Source organism: Aplidium turbinatum, chromosome 2 (assembly GCF_918807975.1).
Source record: "Aplidium turbinatum chromosome 2, kaAplTurb1.1, whole genome shotgun sequence".
NCBI classification, from domain to species: Eukaryota; Metazoa; Chordata; class Ascidiacea; order Aplousobranchia; family Polyclinidae; genus Aplidium; species Aplidium turbinatum.
In genome coordinates this window covers 55,585,676-55,604,042 of record NC_137473.1, presented here as the reverse complement: position 1 = coordinate 55,604,042, position 18,367 = coordinate 55,585,676, and the positions used below count along the sequence as shown (strand labels likewise).

Genomic DNA, 18,367 nt, shown 5'->3' with positions numbered 1-18,367 from the left:
AGTGTTCTATGGACCATCGATCGAAAACCAAAATCACATAATCTTCGCGTTTGCCTTTCTGCAATACCTGCCCGAATATCAATTTTGTGCTCATCCGAGAAGGCCCAGATATCGTAGTGAGAAAAGCTGAGCGGTTAAATTGTTGTTGAGTTGTTTAATTTATAATTTTTTTTTTTATAAATTTTGTTTGGTGTTGCGCAAAATTGTTTCCATGTATAAAGTGTTTTGTGACTTAAAAAAGTTGAAAATCACCGATGCGTATCGTATATTCTGGTAGAGCAGCGTTTCTTAACCGGGGGTGCTGGAATTGACTTTAGGGGGTGCTAAATGCATGCAGTATAATATCAAAAAATGCCCTTTTACTTTTCTGCATTTTTTCGTCTTTCTGCCAGTATCAGCAGATTCGCAAATGGAGTGACGAATATGTCAAGTATGGCTTTACTGTATTCCTGGACAATCGTGGAGGACCAGACCGGGCACAGTGTATGACCTGCCATTTCGTCTCTTGCAACTCAAATTTGAAGCCTGCTAGACTTCGGCAACACCAGTTGAAGCATCCAACCGCAGAACGTGAACAGACTCTCGATACCCTTTTTACATTGCTTTCCTTTCAATAATGCAGGCCAAAGTTCAATGGCGGCACCGAAATTTTGACATGCTTTTTGCTCGCTGGCGGTATATTTTATAGTGAAGCTTCTTGTTGTCTAACAAACTGTGCTGTCGTTTCAAGAGAGTTGATTCACTTACATATGGTTATAAATAATTGAATTTCTGTTGGAAAATGAAAGTCAAATACCAAATCCTGAATCAAAACAGCAGTACAGTTTGTTAGACAACAATAAGAGACTTCATTACAAAGTATATCGTCATCGATGTGAAAGCATGTCAAGATTTCGGCCTCTACTAAACTTTTGGCCCGCACTGTAGTGATGATGATGATGATGTTCGCCCTTCGTTTCCGAAGATGGCCAATGAGACTGAGATCAAGTTTCTTTTTTCTTTTTTTAGTGTTGACTTTGGTCAGTGTAGGCTACATGAGTGCGGAGATGGCTGATGAGGCCTATCTGTGCGGTGAAACTTCTGCTGCAGGATGGACATTGGAAGGATGGTTGGCTAGGGCCAGGGTTGTTTGAGGCTCGGGCCTTGCGACGTTCTCGTTTTCTGACAGCAGATAGCGTACGGTGTTTCTCGCACTGTAGTAGTTCCTCACTGTAGTAGTTGTATGTTAATGATAGTTAGGGGGTGCTAGACTGTTCAAGCTTGTTTTCAGGGGTGCTAGAGTCAGAAAAGGTTAAGAAACGCTGTGCTAGAGCAAGATGAAGATTGTGACGTCATTAGGATATTACTATCGCACAAACTTATCGCTTCGATTTCAAAGCTTTTTGTAACAAAAATGTTTCGTTTTGACACAAACCTTTGTTTTGATTTTTTAGTTTGCATTAAGTTTCTTAGTGTTAAAGTCTTCTTTTGTTAAATCAAATTGATTTTAAATAAATGAAAGCTCAGAAAAAGGAATTCAATTCATTAGAGGAACCTTTCTGTTTGCAGTAGAAACTAATTGAAATGCGACAGATCGATGAAGTTTTAACTCGAATCTAAAAAACCACTCAAAAACTTTATCGAAGAAATCTGTTCCAATTTCCGAGAAATTTGAAGAGTTTGTTTCTTCGGTTGATGATCCTGTTTCGTCAGGTTACTCTCGGTCACGTGTGACGTTGCACATGACCCGAGGCTGAGGTAGAGACGAATGTAATACGTGTGTGTTCTTGCAACGTTAAGTAATGTTGCTTCAACTTAAAGTCGCCCAAGAGAAAGAATTGAAATACGAAAGTGGAGCCAACTGCAAACTTTTCCACACATTTTGAATCAAAGTAAGCGGCATGGATGTTGCCACGTCACAATAATGTTGCCATGCTTACATTGTTCCAAGGTCGCGTGATGTTGAGACGACGTAGAAGGAAGTTAGGTTTGCATAGCGCTGGATAGATCATAAGGAAAAGCTATGTGTCCAGTTATATAAGTCAAGCGAGGTATTGTCAGGGATTTGTTAATTTCAATGGACAGTTTGGTTGAGAAAATTTCCGCAAACCAGATTGAATTTATAAATTTAGATTTTTCGAAAAACAGATTTAAAAAATGCTGTGGTTTTGAAATGAATCAGGTTTCGGTTGCGAAAAAAGCATTCAACTAACAACATCCACACGAACTTTTGGAACGATTTGCTTGCCTTTCTAGTGAAAGTGATTTACTTGAAACTGCAGGGTTAGGATTCCAGCAATCTCATGGATAATGACGATACAGTGAAGTATGACCTACCATCCCCAAATCAGTTCTTTCTACTTTGTACTTTTTTTACGTCTGTAACAGTTGAAATGATGTTGAAATGACTGATTTCCTGACTGGGTAAGTTTAAGGCCAAATTTCAATGTTTCTTGCAAATTGAGTGTAACGTAAAGTTTGTGACTAGGGAAGGGGGAAAGTTCGGCCTAATCTTGCATTTAGCTTGGGAGTGGCTTTCCTTTCTCATTATTTATCTCATGCCTAAATGTTGGTAGACGATTATAACAAGTATGACACCTCACGCAACTTTTCCTGTCTTATGATGGTGACATAATATTTCCGATTTCCAAGCATGCAATCCTGGTTCGACTCCCGGCTCAGCTGGTTGCTGATAACCACCCTTCACCTCTACCAGGGAGTAATAAATTGGGTGGCACAGTTGCTGCAGAATCGATCCGACCACTCTACTCTCGTTAATACCGAAGTTTTAGTGCAATATCTTGCCACACCCTGATGCTTGGTATCTAGAATTCAGGGCGGCCTTTACACCGCAGTCGTACCAACGCGCAGCTTCAAATTTGACTGAACACCGATCTGTTAGTAGACATCATCATCATCATCATTAAGTTCCTTCCTCTCGTCGAGGGTTGGAGGCAATGAGACGCCAAGTTTCTCTCTTGTAAGATTTTTCTACTGCAGTTTTCTAGTTAAGACCTGACCAGTCTTTAATATCATTAGTTCAAATTCTTGGTGGTCTGCCCCTATTTCGTTTGCCGTTCATTTTTCCTTCTAGTAGTTGTCTTTGAATAGAATCATTGCGAATCATGTGGCCAAAATATTTCAATTTTCTTGATTTAATTGTTTGTAGAACTTCCACGTTGGTTTGTATTCTAGGTAGTACATCTTTGTTTGTGATTTTATCCTTTCATGAAATTTTCAGCATTCTCCTATAAATCCACATTTCAAATGCCTCAAGTCGTTTAACCATTTGTGATGACAGTGTCCATGTTTCTGCATTATAGAGTAGCGTAGTCTATATATAGCATTTCGCAATTCGTTTTCGAGTGTTGATATTAATTTTGCGTGTTGTTAATATCTTTTTCATGTTAGTAGACAACATGGGTATTATAAGTTGATAGTTTGAGTAATTTGTAGTTCAGAAATATAGTTTTATGTATATTTTGTGTGATTTTGAGCTGTTTTGTTCTAGCCTATTGTTTCTATACAAATAATAAACCAGATTTTGGCATTTGTGTTGGAATTCAAAAAGCGTTTGGCAACACTGGTAACAGACAAAGACTTGTCAGTGAATGTGAAACGTCATATTAGGAGTTTTGCAGTGATTTTAGATTCAGACAATTCAGATTCTCAAAACTATCATTTCAAAGGAATATAAAGGAAATTCAGCTTAGAGTTCAAACTCAAAATTCCATCGGCTTCCAGTCGGGCCTCCAGTTTGCACGTTGGTAAGGCGTGTGTACAGGCCCAGATTTAGGGGGGGGGGGGCAGACGGTGCAGTTGCCCCGGGCCCCTTTTTTGAAGGCTTCCCCGATGTGAAAAAATACGATTTTGTGTTATTATTATTTTCTCTCACCCTTTGAAGTTTCTACAAAATGCCTCCTTTTTCTTTCAAGGTTAATTTTTAGTCACAAGGTGGCGACAGATCTTGGCGTAAAGGCATTAGCGGTGTGGGCAACTTTCAAGTTACCTTGTAGCCCCCCCGATCTAAAAGTGCCCCGAGCCCCCATCAGTTAAATTCGCCCCTGCTTGCGTATATAGATCGCTATGCTAGTCTGATGCTATCTTTACGAAGCATTTCCAACTCATGGGCTGTGGTGTTGTTTGACATGGGTATGTATGGGATCAACTAAAACGGTTGAAATTAATTTCAACACACGATTAACCACAAAACTCAGCCAAGATTAGAGAATTTAAAACGACTGAAGAGAAAATTATTATTTTTCATGAGATAATTCTGACTTTTTTTTGTTTTATAATATTGAACTAATTGAATGTTTACATTATATCAAGGACGTTATCTCGAATCTACCTTCTTGTGTGGTGAAGTTGAAATATTTTCCATTGCCAGGACCCCTTGAAAAGTTAAAAAAGCCAAATTGCATATGAAAACAAAACATATACAACAAAGTAGTGTAGGCCTACTCTCGTGTAGAAAATGATACATTTTGTTTTTCCAAGTAAAAATTATTTCAAACACTCTTATTCCATACAACACTGTTTCAACATCTGTACTTTTTACTCATTGGAACAGAATCTTGGACAATTCTGCTTCAAAACCACTTTTTGGTAAATGGTAATGAACCAGGCATTTTGTTGGTATTCGATTAACACGATTGGTTGGTTTTGAATCCTTATCATCGGACTGACAAAGCCTTGATTGGTTATTTCTGGTAGTTTCACATACTTGTAGAGGCTTTGAATCGCTGACGCAGGGCCGGTCACCGAGATTGGCAGAGTGAAGTTTCCGATTGTTGAAATGTTATTGTTGGGGAATTATTCCATCCATTAGGTGCCGCTGAATGGAGAGCAGTACTTAGAATACGCTGCTCAAGCGCACGCCCCGAGTGTCGAATCAGCGCCGCTTGGTCGCAATGAAATGGTCGCAATGCAATGAAATGGTCGCAATCGCAATGAAATGGTCGCAACGAAACGGTCGCAATGAAATAGTCGCAATCAGCGCCGCAATGAAATGATCTGTGACGTAATAATGCTTCAATCTCAAAGTGGGTGTGCGGAAGAATAAGCCAACCACACAGTCAATGTGAAAGCAGCTGTCTTCCGCATCCATAAGCCGTCGCTATGCGCAGGAATAATAACTATGAGGTCACTAGAGTGTGGAACATGGAATGGCGTGGAATTTTCCACTTGCCCACATTCATGGTCTTACGTTGAACAAACAGGCCAAGTGTATTTTTCCGCTTTCATATTTTTACTCCAAAGGTCGCCTGTTCTAGCTAAGTTAATATTTAGCTTGCGATATCAATTGCTATTTGTCGTTTCAGTGACGTCACAATAGCACTCGAACTCCAAGGTAATGAGGCAGCCTGTTTGCGGAAGACGTCAAAAATTAAAATATTTTCAACATTGATCCAACATTACATTGCAACACGTCAATTAAAAATGAAGCTGTTTGTAGGTGAAGCATGACCTGTTGCGAAACCACCGCCAGAAATGTGCCACGCTGTCTTTTTTTTGAGTGCTGTTGGAACAGATTCAATAAGAAACAGAATTTAAAAAATGCAACCCTTTGTGGCCCAATCCTAAGTCAATTAAACCTTTCCTAATTGAAACACTGAGAGTAGAATAAAGTCCAGGAGTATGTTTGTTGTGTTCTGGTGATCAAGTTCGTCTCATCCACCGGCTTTGTGAGCTATTTTTATCCTTTCAGAAGTGGAAAATAAACTTGGTGAAGTTACTGGAGTAGCTTAATAGTTGTGTTTCTCTTCTCATATTACTAGAATTGATCTTCACTTCAATGTTTGTTTTTGTATTTAGGTCACAAAGTCTAATTGTTGCGTTACAAACAATACATGGCTTGATGTACACGGTAACACTGCACGTCAGTGGTAACTTCAGTCCGTGGACTATGCTGTCAAAGCGTGGACAGCGCCCGAGGAAAAGGACTAGCGGCCAGCGCCAGTAGCAGACGCAGACTTGACTGTCCAGTTATCAGTTGTAGAATTGAAGTGCTAGAATTTTTTTTAATTTTCCGATTTAGTTTAGAAATAAAGTCACAGGTTTTGCTACAGCTATAAACTAAACCATGGTTGGAACGCCTGGCTACCTTAATCAAAAAAACAGCCAAAATGTAGATGCTAAACTCATATTTAGCAAACCAGCGTTTCGAAAACTATACTGTCTTTATCTTCAGTGATATAAATGAGATAAATAAAATTACTTTTTTTAATTGCGATTAGATATTATTTCAATTATATCGCTGGTCTTGAAAAAGACACAATGCTCGGAGAGGGGATGCTGCTTGTTTCTTGCCGAAAAAGTTTCGAAAATTCTCATATCTAAATATCTTGCTTTTTTGTTTTCGTAGTTGTAAAACTTATTGGTGAACGTATTGATAAAGTTATAACATTGTTGAGGTAAATTAATTGCTTGTGACAAAACAAGATGACAAAGTTAAAACTACAGCCATGTGTTTTGTACAAGAGGCAGCCTATAGAGTTAACGACAGTATAGGCTACCATGATTTCTTAAATTATACAATTTAAGTCAAGCAGTTTTTACCCTTGTATGATTTACTTCAATGGTTATGCCAGTACAATGGCCTACATGTTTCAAAGGTTGAACTAGCGAAAGCCAAAATTGTTTTCATGACGTACAACATTTCAAATATGAATTTCCTGTGATTTGTTCAAATAACAATTTGATCTGCTAAGTTTGTGGCGGCCGTTTACGCAATCTCACACTTCCTCAGCTTGTGTGTGCAACGTTATCTTACTGACGTCATCAGCTACGGATGAGTGTTTCATGGGATTTCAAAAGTGTAGATTTACAGGAAAAGTTTGAATGCACAATTGCACTTGTTAGCAGGGCCTCTGAGAGAAATTTTCACTAGGGGTACTAAGAGTCATTCCGGGCCCCCTCTCACTCCGGGCCCCCTTTGTCTTGGGCAAAAAGTGTGATGTTTGCTTAGGCGTATTGCACACCACACAACATTTTACTGCAGAATTGGACATCTGCGCGCAATAATAGTATCAGGCGCTAATAAAACTATTATTTTGTGCTGTGCACATCCTGTGATCTGCCCCTCGCCAATTTGTGTATCCTGCATTGAATTCGTGTGTCAGTTGTTGATGGTGCTGTTGAGAGGTGTCGCTTATTGTACATTTTTAATGCAAAATTTTTAAATTCATTTTTTTATTTCTCTTTGATGTAGCTTATAATTATTTTTGAAGAGGACACTATGTGGTGTCGAAAACGTTGGATTTAGTAGTTTTTTCATATTTTTTTTGTGTGTTTAATGTTAAATGTGTTAACGTTACTGAGTGTTATATGTATCTGGTACAAGCTAAGCTCACTACCAAGGCTCAAACATAACATCTGGATACAACATAATCAAGTTAATCATCTGACCAATCCTAACCTTTCTTCATTAACTTTTGCATTCACCACATGCCCAGCACTAGCAGAGATGAACGAGAAAAGTCACTTTTTTTGACTCCGATTCCGGTCCTACTCCGAAAGTGTTCTCCGGCTCCTTCTCTAACTCCGAAATTCATTTTGAAGTGAAATAAGCGAGAAACTACCTTTGTCAAATAGTTTTTAAAAAACACAAAAAAAAAACATCCGGGCTTTTTGCCGGGGTTTTTCTCAAACCTGCTTTTGCTACACTATGCCCCTCACCCGCCCAGGACATGAGAATGACTAACTTTTATGATTTAATTTAGGGTGCTTTTAACAGAATATTTTTGCACGTAAAGCATTAAATTACCAGTTTGGGCCCCTAATTTGCTCGCAAAGCCCTCGATTACCTTTTTGGGCCCTTTTGCAGATTACGGGCCCCCATGACTAAAGAATAACAACTTTTATGCTTGAAATGAGTCGTTTAGGATGGTTTTAACCAGACATTTTTGCGCGTAAACTAGGCTATAAAACCACAATTTTGGGCCCCCCAACAAACACAGGCCTGGGCCTTCAAGGATACGCCGTACCCTCCGTAACCCCTCTCATAGGCCTTGCTTGTTAGGCGGAAGTACATTGGTTTGAAAGTGTGAGAGCTAGTCAATCGTATAGTTAAGTTTTGATTTTATATTTCAGTACTTCCTTTGCTATAACTTCACGCGAGTCGCCCAACGGTGGAGTTTCAAACAGTTACTTTTAGTTAATTTCTCAGACACTGATTGTTATTTTTCATTTTTAGCAATAGTTTGGTTTAAAGATCCGTAGAGTTGTTTCGCTTCGAGCTGTTTAGAGTTGGAAATTGTGATGGCAATTCGATAGAAGAGTCGTTGTATTCATCCGCTTCCAACGGTAGACATCGTTCTATCGCTCTGTTGCTATGAACTACAGTGACGTCACAAAGTATGCCAAAAGCTATATCGCGCCCGATGACTATTTGGAGGGGAGCCTGGACGGGGAATCGCTCACTGACAAAAGAATAATTGTTCTATCCGGTGACGAAATTGTTAGATGCAGTCACTGCGACTTTACGTCGAACTCTACGTCAAGTATGACGCAACACCGATGGGAGGTGCATCCCCTTCTTGCACGACGTAAGCAACATCTCATGAAGACGTCACCGAAAGTTATGAAACGTCCCAATTCGCAGCCATCTTCCGAGCACCACAAAGGGCTTCCTGATGACGCCACACCCAGCAAGCAGCTTAGCCTATATGACGTCACAAAAGATAAACAGAGCATTTCTGCGAAAGACGACCCCTCCGATGGGGTCTACTCCATGGAAGATTTCGCCAAAGAATTCCATTCGATTGAGGTAGCTAAGATTTTTCATAAGTTGGCTTCATTCATTTCATGAAAACGTTTCTTAAAACAAATTCCTACTAACCTGTTAGTCCTGTTTATGTTTCCCTCTCGTCTCCTGCATTGTCTCCTCAGTGAAGGCTTTCCCAGCCCTTTCAACTGGATAATGCTGAGTTGTTGAGTTGGTCATCAAACTCAAGTGGGCTAGAATTGAGCCCACAATAGTTTTTGTTGCATTAAAAACTCAATTAACAACTAATTATTTTGCAGAAAAAAACAAAGTCAGCCAATTCCACAAACCCAGGTAACTTTTCTATTGATTTCGTCTCAAAATAATTTGTTCCGCGACCTAAGCTGGTGGACTTCCCTTCCGGGTGCATCGCCACCCCAATTATTCTTCTCGCCGGGTCAATTATTTTGTACTCGTGCGTCGTTGATCAAAATAGAACAGTTCATCATCTCGGAACGGGACATCACTTTGCATCTACAATACTGCACGTGAATGAATGGGAAAGGCGGCAAAAACCTTAGACAAGTTTAGAGTTGACGAGGGTCCAGGGGGTACTTTAGGACTTGGGTCCGAGATAATTTTAATGGCCCTCATCCTTTTTAAAGAGCCTTAACAGAACTTGAAGAGACCACCTCCTATTCTTTCGATTTTTGTGCTTTTTTTTCATAGAAGAATCTTGCTTTGGGGCCCGAGGATCTTATTGGTACCTGACCCAAGTTATCCTCTCAACAGCTCTGCATATGTCAACATATTTCCTGCTGGTTAAAACGTGCATGGATATTAAAGTTTAAAGGGTTATATGAAATAATATTAATAAAATAATATTAAAAGGTTTAAGCGTGCAAGGTATTTGGGAGAGATGTATGTCTGTAGCATTGTTCATTTTATTGAGATCAAAAGTTTGATTCAGAAATAGTGTTTCCATTTGTTTTTGAAATATTGTTGCTTGTAGTTTACACTAGATGTCAGTGTTAGCTTTACACTAGATGTTAGATCAGTTGTTTTCAAACAGTGGCTGCTTGGCGGATCTTTTTTGCTTCCTTAAACTAATGAAGAATCCCATCAAGCTTTATAAATAAGAAAAAATTCAAAAATAGCGGCAATACTGGAATTGCTATTGTATAACAATTTTTTTGGGAAATAGTTTAGAAAAAGACGTAACTTAAAAAAACAAAAAAAGAAGCGACTCATTTAAAAAGCAAATTGGCCAACACAGTTTATTAGTCAGTGAAACGTTGCACGGGCGCCTTGAAGCTTCCCCCAGAACACCAAAGGGGTTCGTAAACCCGTCGGAGCAAAACCAAAATCCTGCTACGCGCCAGGTGGATGGCTGTCCTTAGTGCCTTGTTTTTCTGCACACTCCGAGAATCGAACCAGCATTGCTTGTTTCTATTTATATCTTGAACGATTTTTAACTTGAAGCTCTCAGTCTCACGTGACGTCATGTATGACGATAACTCTCTCTTTGGTTTAAAGGTGTCACGTCATCACAGTGGAATCATAATTCTACAAAATGTGCAAAACTTTCCTATATTGACGACTCAGAAACTGCGCCCCCAACGGATTGGCACAACAAACAAGCGACTGAATATATCACCAGGTGAGGGCGTTACATCAGTTCCGAGTACTCGGACAATTGTTTTGATCTAAAGATTTTTTATCTACCAAAAAGTTTTAAGTAGGTTGAGTGACTTATTAAACTAGAAACGGTTTTCTGATGATACAAATATGTGAAAGTGCCGGATTGAGATTCCAAAGAGGCTTTCTCAGTCAAAGATAGATTACCACGATCAACCGACCAATTTTCTGGCGAAAAAAGTTTTTTTTTATAAAAGTTGATTCTGGAGGTTTAAGCGAGTTTTGAACCATAGACCTCGGCTTTCCTACCAAGGTTGGGTGATTGAAGTTTTCATTTGATGTTGCAAATTGCATTCCTTATGCCTGATGTAAATTATTTTGTTTACTGAATGAGTAGTTGAGTGTCTTCTAACACTGTAGCTCGTTTACTCCACCAAGATTCGAACCATTGCTTTATGATCAAGCCACAACTTCTGTCGCCACAGACTGGTAGCTGCAGATTCAACGACCTGTTACAACCTTGTCGTAGATTTGGCCTAACTTTTTACCGTTAGCAATATTTTGCAGGTTTTACAGATTGTTGCTGTCAGTCTGACTGATATTTTATTTAAGTTATATTCTCTCATCTTTTACGCCCGCTTGTAGGTGACGCAACGGGTTATAACGCTTCCAGGTATTGGAGGGCAAGAATATGACTTTAAAAATTAAAATATTTCAGTCAGACTGTAAGCGACAGTCGATAAAATCTGCAAAGGTGATGTAACAAATCAGATCGCGTGTTCAGATAACCAGATACTCAGATAACATTGTACAAGCAGTAAAACATAGAAGGTTTTCACTTGAAAGATTTATTGGGTGAAATACATTCCTGGTATGGTGGTTAGGGTGGAGTGAATTTCACTTAATCTTTTGGATTTTGATTTAAGGTGTTGTAATGTTGTCTTTGGGCCTAAAAAACAACCCCGAACGTAATTTTGGTTCTCCTACCCCTAAATTGACCCTCCTACCTGAGGTCAAAGGTCACGCGAGGTCAAAATTGCTCTATCTCCACTTCCACTGGTGCTAGAAATCTGTTTAATGGCTTAAAAGATTCAGAAGACCCATATTTCTATCTGTTCTAAGAGAACTTTTTCTTCTATTGCTAGTAGAATTTGAATAAACAGCAAAAATATAGTTTTTGTGATATTTTTGCACATACAATTATAGTTAACGAACTTCAACAGCCAAAATAGTAAATTTCAGCAATTGGTTGGATTATTGTTTGAGAATAAGCGTATTGAACATCGAATTATTCTTATCCGAAACATTGATGAGGAATTGAAGTTTGAACTAAGTATGAAATTAATGTTTTGATGCATTTAAGATGACATTTCAATGGTTGAAAGGCATGAAATTATTGAGAGAGAGATACAGTTTTTGCCAACAAGTCACACTACGTACAAAAATAATTATTACACAAACAATCCAAATTTAAATTGAGCATGAAATAACCAGCAGCAACGGGAAGGCTGCGAAGGGACCACCGACAGGTCTTCAAGTCAAGCAGCACCTAATGAAAATCCCGTTGCTTGAAAATGAAAATCCAATTGCACTATTACACACTCAAAAGATGTCACAAAACATTTTGCCTCCCTCATATTTAGATCCCGGCTATGCCCCTGGTAACTATAACGAAAAACAAGTGGTTTTTATGCAAATGCAATCGTATTCAGCAGTAAAATTGATTTTTGGTGTTGAAAGAGAGCATCAACTTCCTTGATTTGATCTTTTGCGGGATCACACCATCCCGTCTTTCGAACCTAGCCACATACATGGAAGTTTCTATTACGAGCTTCACATGGCGCTCTACAGCTTGATAGTGGCATAAGTGATCAAGTTCAAGCTTGTTTGTTTTGAAATTTTGTATTGCATCATTATTCATGACTTTGGTTGCGGGAGGTTCCTGTGACATGAATTTCATCAAAATTTACCATGTTGTGGTAGTACTCGGCGCTGATATTGATCTACGGTATGATAAATTTTCGAACAGTTACTGTCCTCTCTGGAATAGATTTCGCCTTTGCACTTTCATCATCTGGGGTAATTTCAACATTTTTGCTTAGCTGCGTAGCGATAGCACAATATTGACAGCTTGCGATCGATGTATCATCATCGTCAGCCATCATCGAAAGAAAAATGTTTTTGGAGTGAGCTGAGAAGCCATTACCTATCAAAGTTTTAATCCAATGTCTCTTGCTCGCTTCTAGGGAAATTGGTTGATTCGTTTGAGCATTCGAAAATAGTTGACAGCGACTTTATTTATTTTAGAGTTAAGCTTGATATCGAACCAACTTAGGAAGTAGGCTGGACTGTTAAACAAAATTCTACCAGAATTCTCAAATTTTTGCTCGGCTTTGCTTGGGAAGTGTAGTATTTCACAATGCGACATGCAAATGTCAACCATCTTGCATGTGACAAGCCACATACTTCAAACTGTGCTAAGTCATTCTCAAGTTTTCCAGATATGACAGCCAAACAAATTTGGTATGCATAAAATTGATCGGAACTAGAACTTTCCATAACTTCTTTTGGCAATTGAGGAAATTCAATAGAAGATAATGGCTTAAACTTAACCACATGCCAATCAGACAATAAACCATTTAGCTCTTTGCCAAGTAGGCCTGAAAACGAGTCGGAGTTTAAAGAGACTCCATCCAAGTGCTTAAAAACATGCCTGAGAGGTAGTTCGTTGGTACGCAGGAGACAGATGACCTATTGCGAAGGTCTTTGCAGCAACTCTTCTAATGTGGCAATGCTGCAATGGTGTTTACCTGTCATAATTGCGGTTCCATTTGAGGCTATAATTGACAAATTCTTCTGCAGGTCGGTATTTTTTAGTGCTTTGTGGATAGTTTTGTGATTCTCAAACAATAATCCAACCAATTGCTGAAATTTACTATTTTGGCTGTTGAAGTTCGTTAATTATAATGTTGTATATGCAAAAATACCACAAAAACTATATTTTTGCTGTTTAGTCAAATTCTACTAACAAAAGAAAAAAAAGTTCTCTTAGAACAGATATAAATATGGGTCTTCTGAATCTTTTAAGCCATTAAACATATTTCTAGCACCAGTAGAAGTGGAGATAGAGCAATTTTGACCTCGCGTGACCTTTGACCTCAGGTAGGAGGGTCAATTTAGGGGTAGGAGAATCGAAATTATTTTCGGGGTTGTTTTTTAGGCCCAAAGACAACATTACAACACCTTAAATCAAAATCCAAAAGATTAAGTGAAATTCACTCCACCCTAATGGTGGTCCAGTCATATTAAACTATATCGTGACAACTTTATTTGACAATTTGAATTATTTTATAGTGTTGTAAAGAATTCACCGACAAGTCATTTGGATGTGGCATTGCGCCCTCTGTTTATGGACAAACATTTGCCACCTACGCCGCGAGGTGCCGCTCATAATTCATGTGAAGAGAAACCACAAAATTTATCAAAGAATTTCCATCAGGGCAACTTCTCAACGTCGAGTTCATTCTGGGCCTCAGCTGGACACAAAGACAAAGTTGGATTTTCTCAAAATTCTATTCTTGCGTCGAAAGCGACAGATCGCGACAACGTCGGTGGCGCTTTTAGTTTGTTTGCAATGGATGACAAACCACCCCCTGGGTACCTTGCTACCAGAGGAATGCAATTTCCTACAAATCCGCTTTCTGTTATTCCATACAGTTTGGGTGGCCTTAGCTCTTCCGCATACTTTCCTCTCTTGCGGAATAGCCACTTTTTACATCATGGTTTGTATCAATCCTCGTCGCCTTTTCTTCCTACATCTTTGCCTCTACAGATGACATCAGGTGTGCCTCTTTGTGTTCCGTCATTAGCAAGCGACGCCATTGCTAAGTATCGACGTGACGTCACAATGGACGTTCCCTTGTCTAAGCCGTTGTCGCCAAAGATCTCACCACATGCAAGCGAAAGATCATGGTTGGCTGACAAGAAGCCATTTGAGCTAAGGATGACGTCAAAATCCTCTCATGCGTTCCCCCATGGTGCAAACGCTGTCCAAAATAATCAACGAATTAAAACTGAAAGTGCAAACGTTCCTTTTCCGGTTCGAACTCTCATTGGGAAATCTTTACCATCAAACCAGACGTTGAAGAGTAATGTTTCTCTTGACTTGCAGCGGAGAGAAAGCGGGAGCGACAGAGCTCTTTCAGCGTCGTATTTTCCTTCCACTACTTCTTTCCCTTCAAAGCAGTCAAGCAAAACGACTTACACATGTTCAACTTTATCTCAACAGCGTCCGTTGGTGGCAGCACAGATGATGGATAATGACCGCGTGAGGATGCTCGAAGCAGCACTTCGAAACACGGATTGTTGTGATCCAAATGAGCGGAGCAGTGTTCTTCCGTTTCGTTGTTCCGACGGAAAATGGCGCATGGTGCGGACCAAACGTATCGGAGCAGTTTGGCTTGTTCAGTTCCCGGATTGCAAAGAACCTGCCGTGTATCTTCCTAACTTGAATCGCGCGAACAAGACTGAAGACACTCTCAACAATTGGCTCAAAGAGAAGCTCGGCTCCTTCAAAGGGAAGTTTGTTGCTTCTAAACCCGAAAGTAGTTGTTGGATGAACAGCAGACAGAGAACACCTGAGTCAATACACCAACGTGCCAGAGCAAGTAATATATCTTCTACATCAATTAATGAAGCCCACAATGAAGCGATACGAAATTTATTGCTTCAGAAGCCTGCTCTTGTATAACGAAACACAGCTAAACCGGTGAACATCTGAATGATTGAACAGCTGTTGTGACAACACGACATTTAACGCTATGCTTGACGCACTGCAATAAAGCTTTGCGTTTCTCAAAAATATTTTAATTCAACAATTTTTTTTCTCATATTAAACAAAATGTAATTAGGAGTGTGTGAGCTGTATTTATTTAACTAAAAAAGACTTTTCCAATTGCTGTACCAAACGATATTCTTCACCTACAGATGTGAGCTTCACATTGTGAAGTTCATTATGATTGCACAATTCTGTTGCTGATTACGCAACATAGTTGCCAATTGTTTATTTCACAATGCAAGACAAAGTTTTGGCTAAAGCCATATTGTGTAGCCTGAAAGGCTATCTTATTGAAGTAACAACCAATATGATGTTTTTGGTTAGTAAGTCATTGTGTAGAAACAATTCAGATTCAATTTTTTTTTGCGTGCAAACTTATATGATAGCATGTTATCATATGATATTATGATATCATAATACTGTATCAACAAGCTTTAACGAAAAGTGTTCCTTGTTAGCAGCCGTGTAGGATGGTTTCAGCTCTTTAGGCAATAGTAAAAAACACGACTTCATTTTAAGCGAAAAAATTGATACATTTACACTTGAAAAAGAAAGAATGAATGTGATCCGCCATTTAGCAAACAAGGCAAACATTTATTCTGTTTTGTATAAGGTCTGAAGCTGAAACAAACAATCTAAAAAATTTATTAAATGTTGCAATAGGCTACTAACGTTCGTTTTATCTTTCCAAAGCCTTCCCCCACTATTTTAATAGGCTACTCGGTGAAGTTCGGGCACCTCTTGTCGCGTTATTGACTGTAGTGGTTGCAGCATCCAAAATCTAGCACTGTTTGCATATCTATCCTACCTGTTCGCGGAGTATATCCACCATATAGGCAGATCCATAATTGCAATTATTATAAGAATGTCATAGTGAGTGTTGTCCATTAATTTACCATGCGATTTGTGTATTTCATCGTCCATGATGCCTTTGCTGTGAAGTTCATACAGACAGTAAATCAATTGGTTTTTACATTGATTCATTGTATGCAGACGTGAAAACATAATTAATTTGCTGTCTGGGCAGTGCAGTGAATTCATTTGCGAATTGTATTAATTCAGTAAATAGAAATGTCATTCAGTCTTGAAGTTAGAAAGGCTACATTTCAAATGCGAAGTACAAAAAGTTAAGTTTTAACAACATTTACTTGTAAACCAAATCATTAAAATGGTAGGCGTCGCTCATTCATAATTGTTCAAGATTGTTAAATTGAATGGTGCTTTTACTGATTGTATGTTACATTGTATTTTGAGCCATTTCAATGTTCATCTTTCTCATTTTGTAGGAATGTTGCTAAATTAAACAAGTTTTTTTAAACCTTTGAGCAAAAATAATTGGAACGCATGGTCAGACAAATAAAAAAAAGGAGCCCAAAATTTATAAGTTCATGTTGAGCAAACGTTTCGAAAACTATACTGTTTTCATCTTCAGTGTTATAAAATTTTGGGCTCTTTATTTTTAGATTTCATAAATCAGTTTTGAAATCAGTTTGACTCCATTAGAACACCAACAATGGATATGTGTTGTTCTACAAGTCAAAGTTTTGACCGATTGTTGTTTGGTCGACATTGTCGATCAGTTCATCTCGAATGCTGTATGACGTCAGAATAAATTTGGAGTTGTAGACCTACGTCTCTTTGTCCGCATTATGACGATACCCTGATCTGGCGCACCGTTTCATTCCAATACGCACTCTTGACTTTTAATTAACTCAGTGGTTAAGTGCCCGATTCAAGATCATACGACGCTGGTTCGGCTCTCGGGGTGTGCGCTTGAGCAACGCATTTCAGGACTGTTCTCCATTCAGCGATACCAAAGGATGGAATGATTTCCCGGCAACAACAAGCGGAAACTTCACTCTGTCAATCTCGGTGACCGTTCCTACAATTTTGAACGAAACTGCATTAAAAGAGCTAGTTTTGCCAATACCAAACATTCAAATATCTCAGCCAGCAATTAGCAACAAGAAAACATAGAGACTTAGCTTCATTTCCGAAAAATGCCGAAGACAACATGATCTTATTCTTTTGCTATGCTACCGAACAGCACCATTTTACAGGAATATTCATACCGAATTCATACCCACATTTTTATTGAAAATGCTCGCAGAATGCACCAAATTCAAAGCAAATTTTCTAGCGGAGGCCCCCCAAAGCCCCCTCTGCTGGGTGTCGTCTTAGGCGACAACCGTGAAATCATGTCTGCTGACGTTAAATCAATGTAAAAACAGGTTGATTTGCTATCTGGGAGCTGAGTAGGCTAAGTAGGCCTACCGGTACCGGTAACAATTGAGCAAGACATAATTTGGCATGTCACAAGTCAGCAAATACAGTTTGGCATGCGATGACCAAGCAAGTCCGACGTGAGCACGTAAATCTCATGTGCTGACTTACTGAGCCCAGAGCCAGATTTAGCTGATGGGGGGCCCGGGGCACTTTTAGATCGGGGGGCCCCCGTGCAAAAAATGTTTCGGGCTGATGGAGCGAAAAAACACCTAAGCGTCTACAGTTTGGTAGCATTAATCTAGCACTGCACAGCATTTTGCAGAAGCTTCAAAGGCTAAATTAAAAAAAAATACAAAATCACATTTTTTCCAAAATCACATTTGTCCGGGGCCCTTAAAAAGGGGGGCCCGGGCACCTACATCCACTGCCCCCCTAAATCCGGGATGACTGAGCCACTGAGCTAACGTAACCACTGAGCTAACGGGGCGGACATCGTGAGAACATAGCCCAGACAGCAAAACCCGTCACATTCACGTTGACTTAACGTCTGTAAACGTTTAATCAACAAACCTATGCCAAGTAGCGTTGACAGGGGGTCCAGGGGGTACTTTTAAACCAAGATCAAGATTAATTTTAACGCCCCTGAAGGTGGAACCTTTTCTTGGGGCCTGGAAATATGAAAAAATCACAGCTTACAGAGTGAATTTTTTAAATAAATATCTTGATTTGGGGCCCAAAGATGTTATTGGTACAGGACCAAAATTCTTTTCTCAACGGCCCTGTCTATGCGCCTAACAAACCTATGCCAGCAATGAAAAGTAAAATTGTATTGTGCATGTGCAATATCCTAAGCTTTATGCTAAGCTTGGTATGCCAGCTTGCACATTTTTTATGAAGTGTTTATAATTTTAAACTAATTTAAATTATCATAAATTAAGTTAAAATTGTCAGATCTTTTTCATAGGATTTCTAAAACGTTT

General features: G+C 39.1%; 1 protein-coding gene across 1 annotated transcript; it reads left to right on the top strand.

Moving 5' to 3' along the window:
- Positions 1–8,181: 8,181 nt before the first annotated feature.
- On the top strand, positions 8,182–16,788 carry LOC145765527 (uncharacterized). Its single transcript, XM_082577361.1, has 4 exons — positions 8,182–8,749; positions 9,007–9,040; positions 10,223–10,346; positions 13,679–16,788. The coding sequence occupies exons 1-4, from the start codon at positions 8,315–8,317 to the stop codon at positions 15,072–15,074; spliced, it is 1,989 nt and encodes a 662-aa protein (XP_082433487.1). The 5' UTR covers positions 8,182–8,314; the 3' UTR covers positions 15,075–16,788.
- The last annotated feature ends 1,579 nt before the right edge of the window (positions 16,789–18,367 follow it).

Excerpts from the sequence above, each read along its gene's own strand:
- LOC145765527 (XM_082577361.1), top strand. The coding sequence starts at position 8,315 with ATGAACTACAGTGACGTCACAAAGTATGCCAAAAGCTATATCGCGCCC. Across the intron at positions 9,041-10,222 it reads AGCCAATTCCACAAACCCAG|GTGTCACGTCATCACAGTGG; the intron begins GTAACTTTTCTA and ends TTTGGTTTAAAG. Across the intron at positions 10,347-13,678 it reads GCGACTGAATATATCACCAG|TGTTGTAAAGAATTCACCGA; the intron begins GTGAGGGCGTTA and ends ATTATTTTATAG.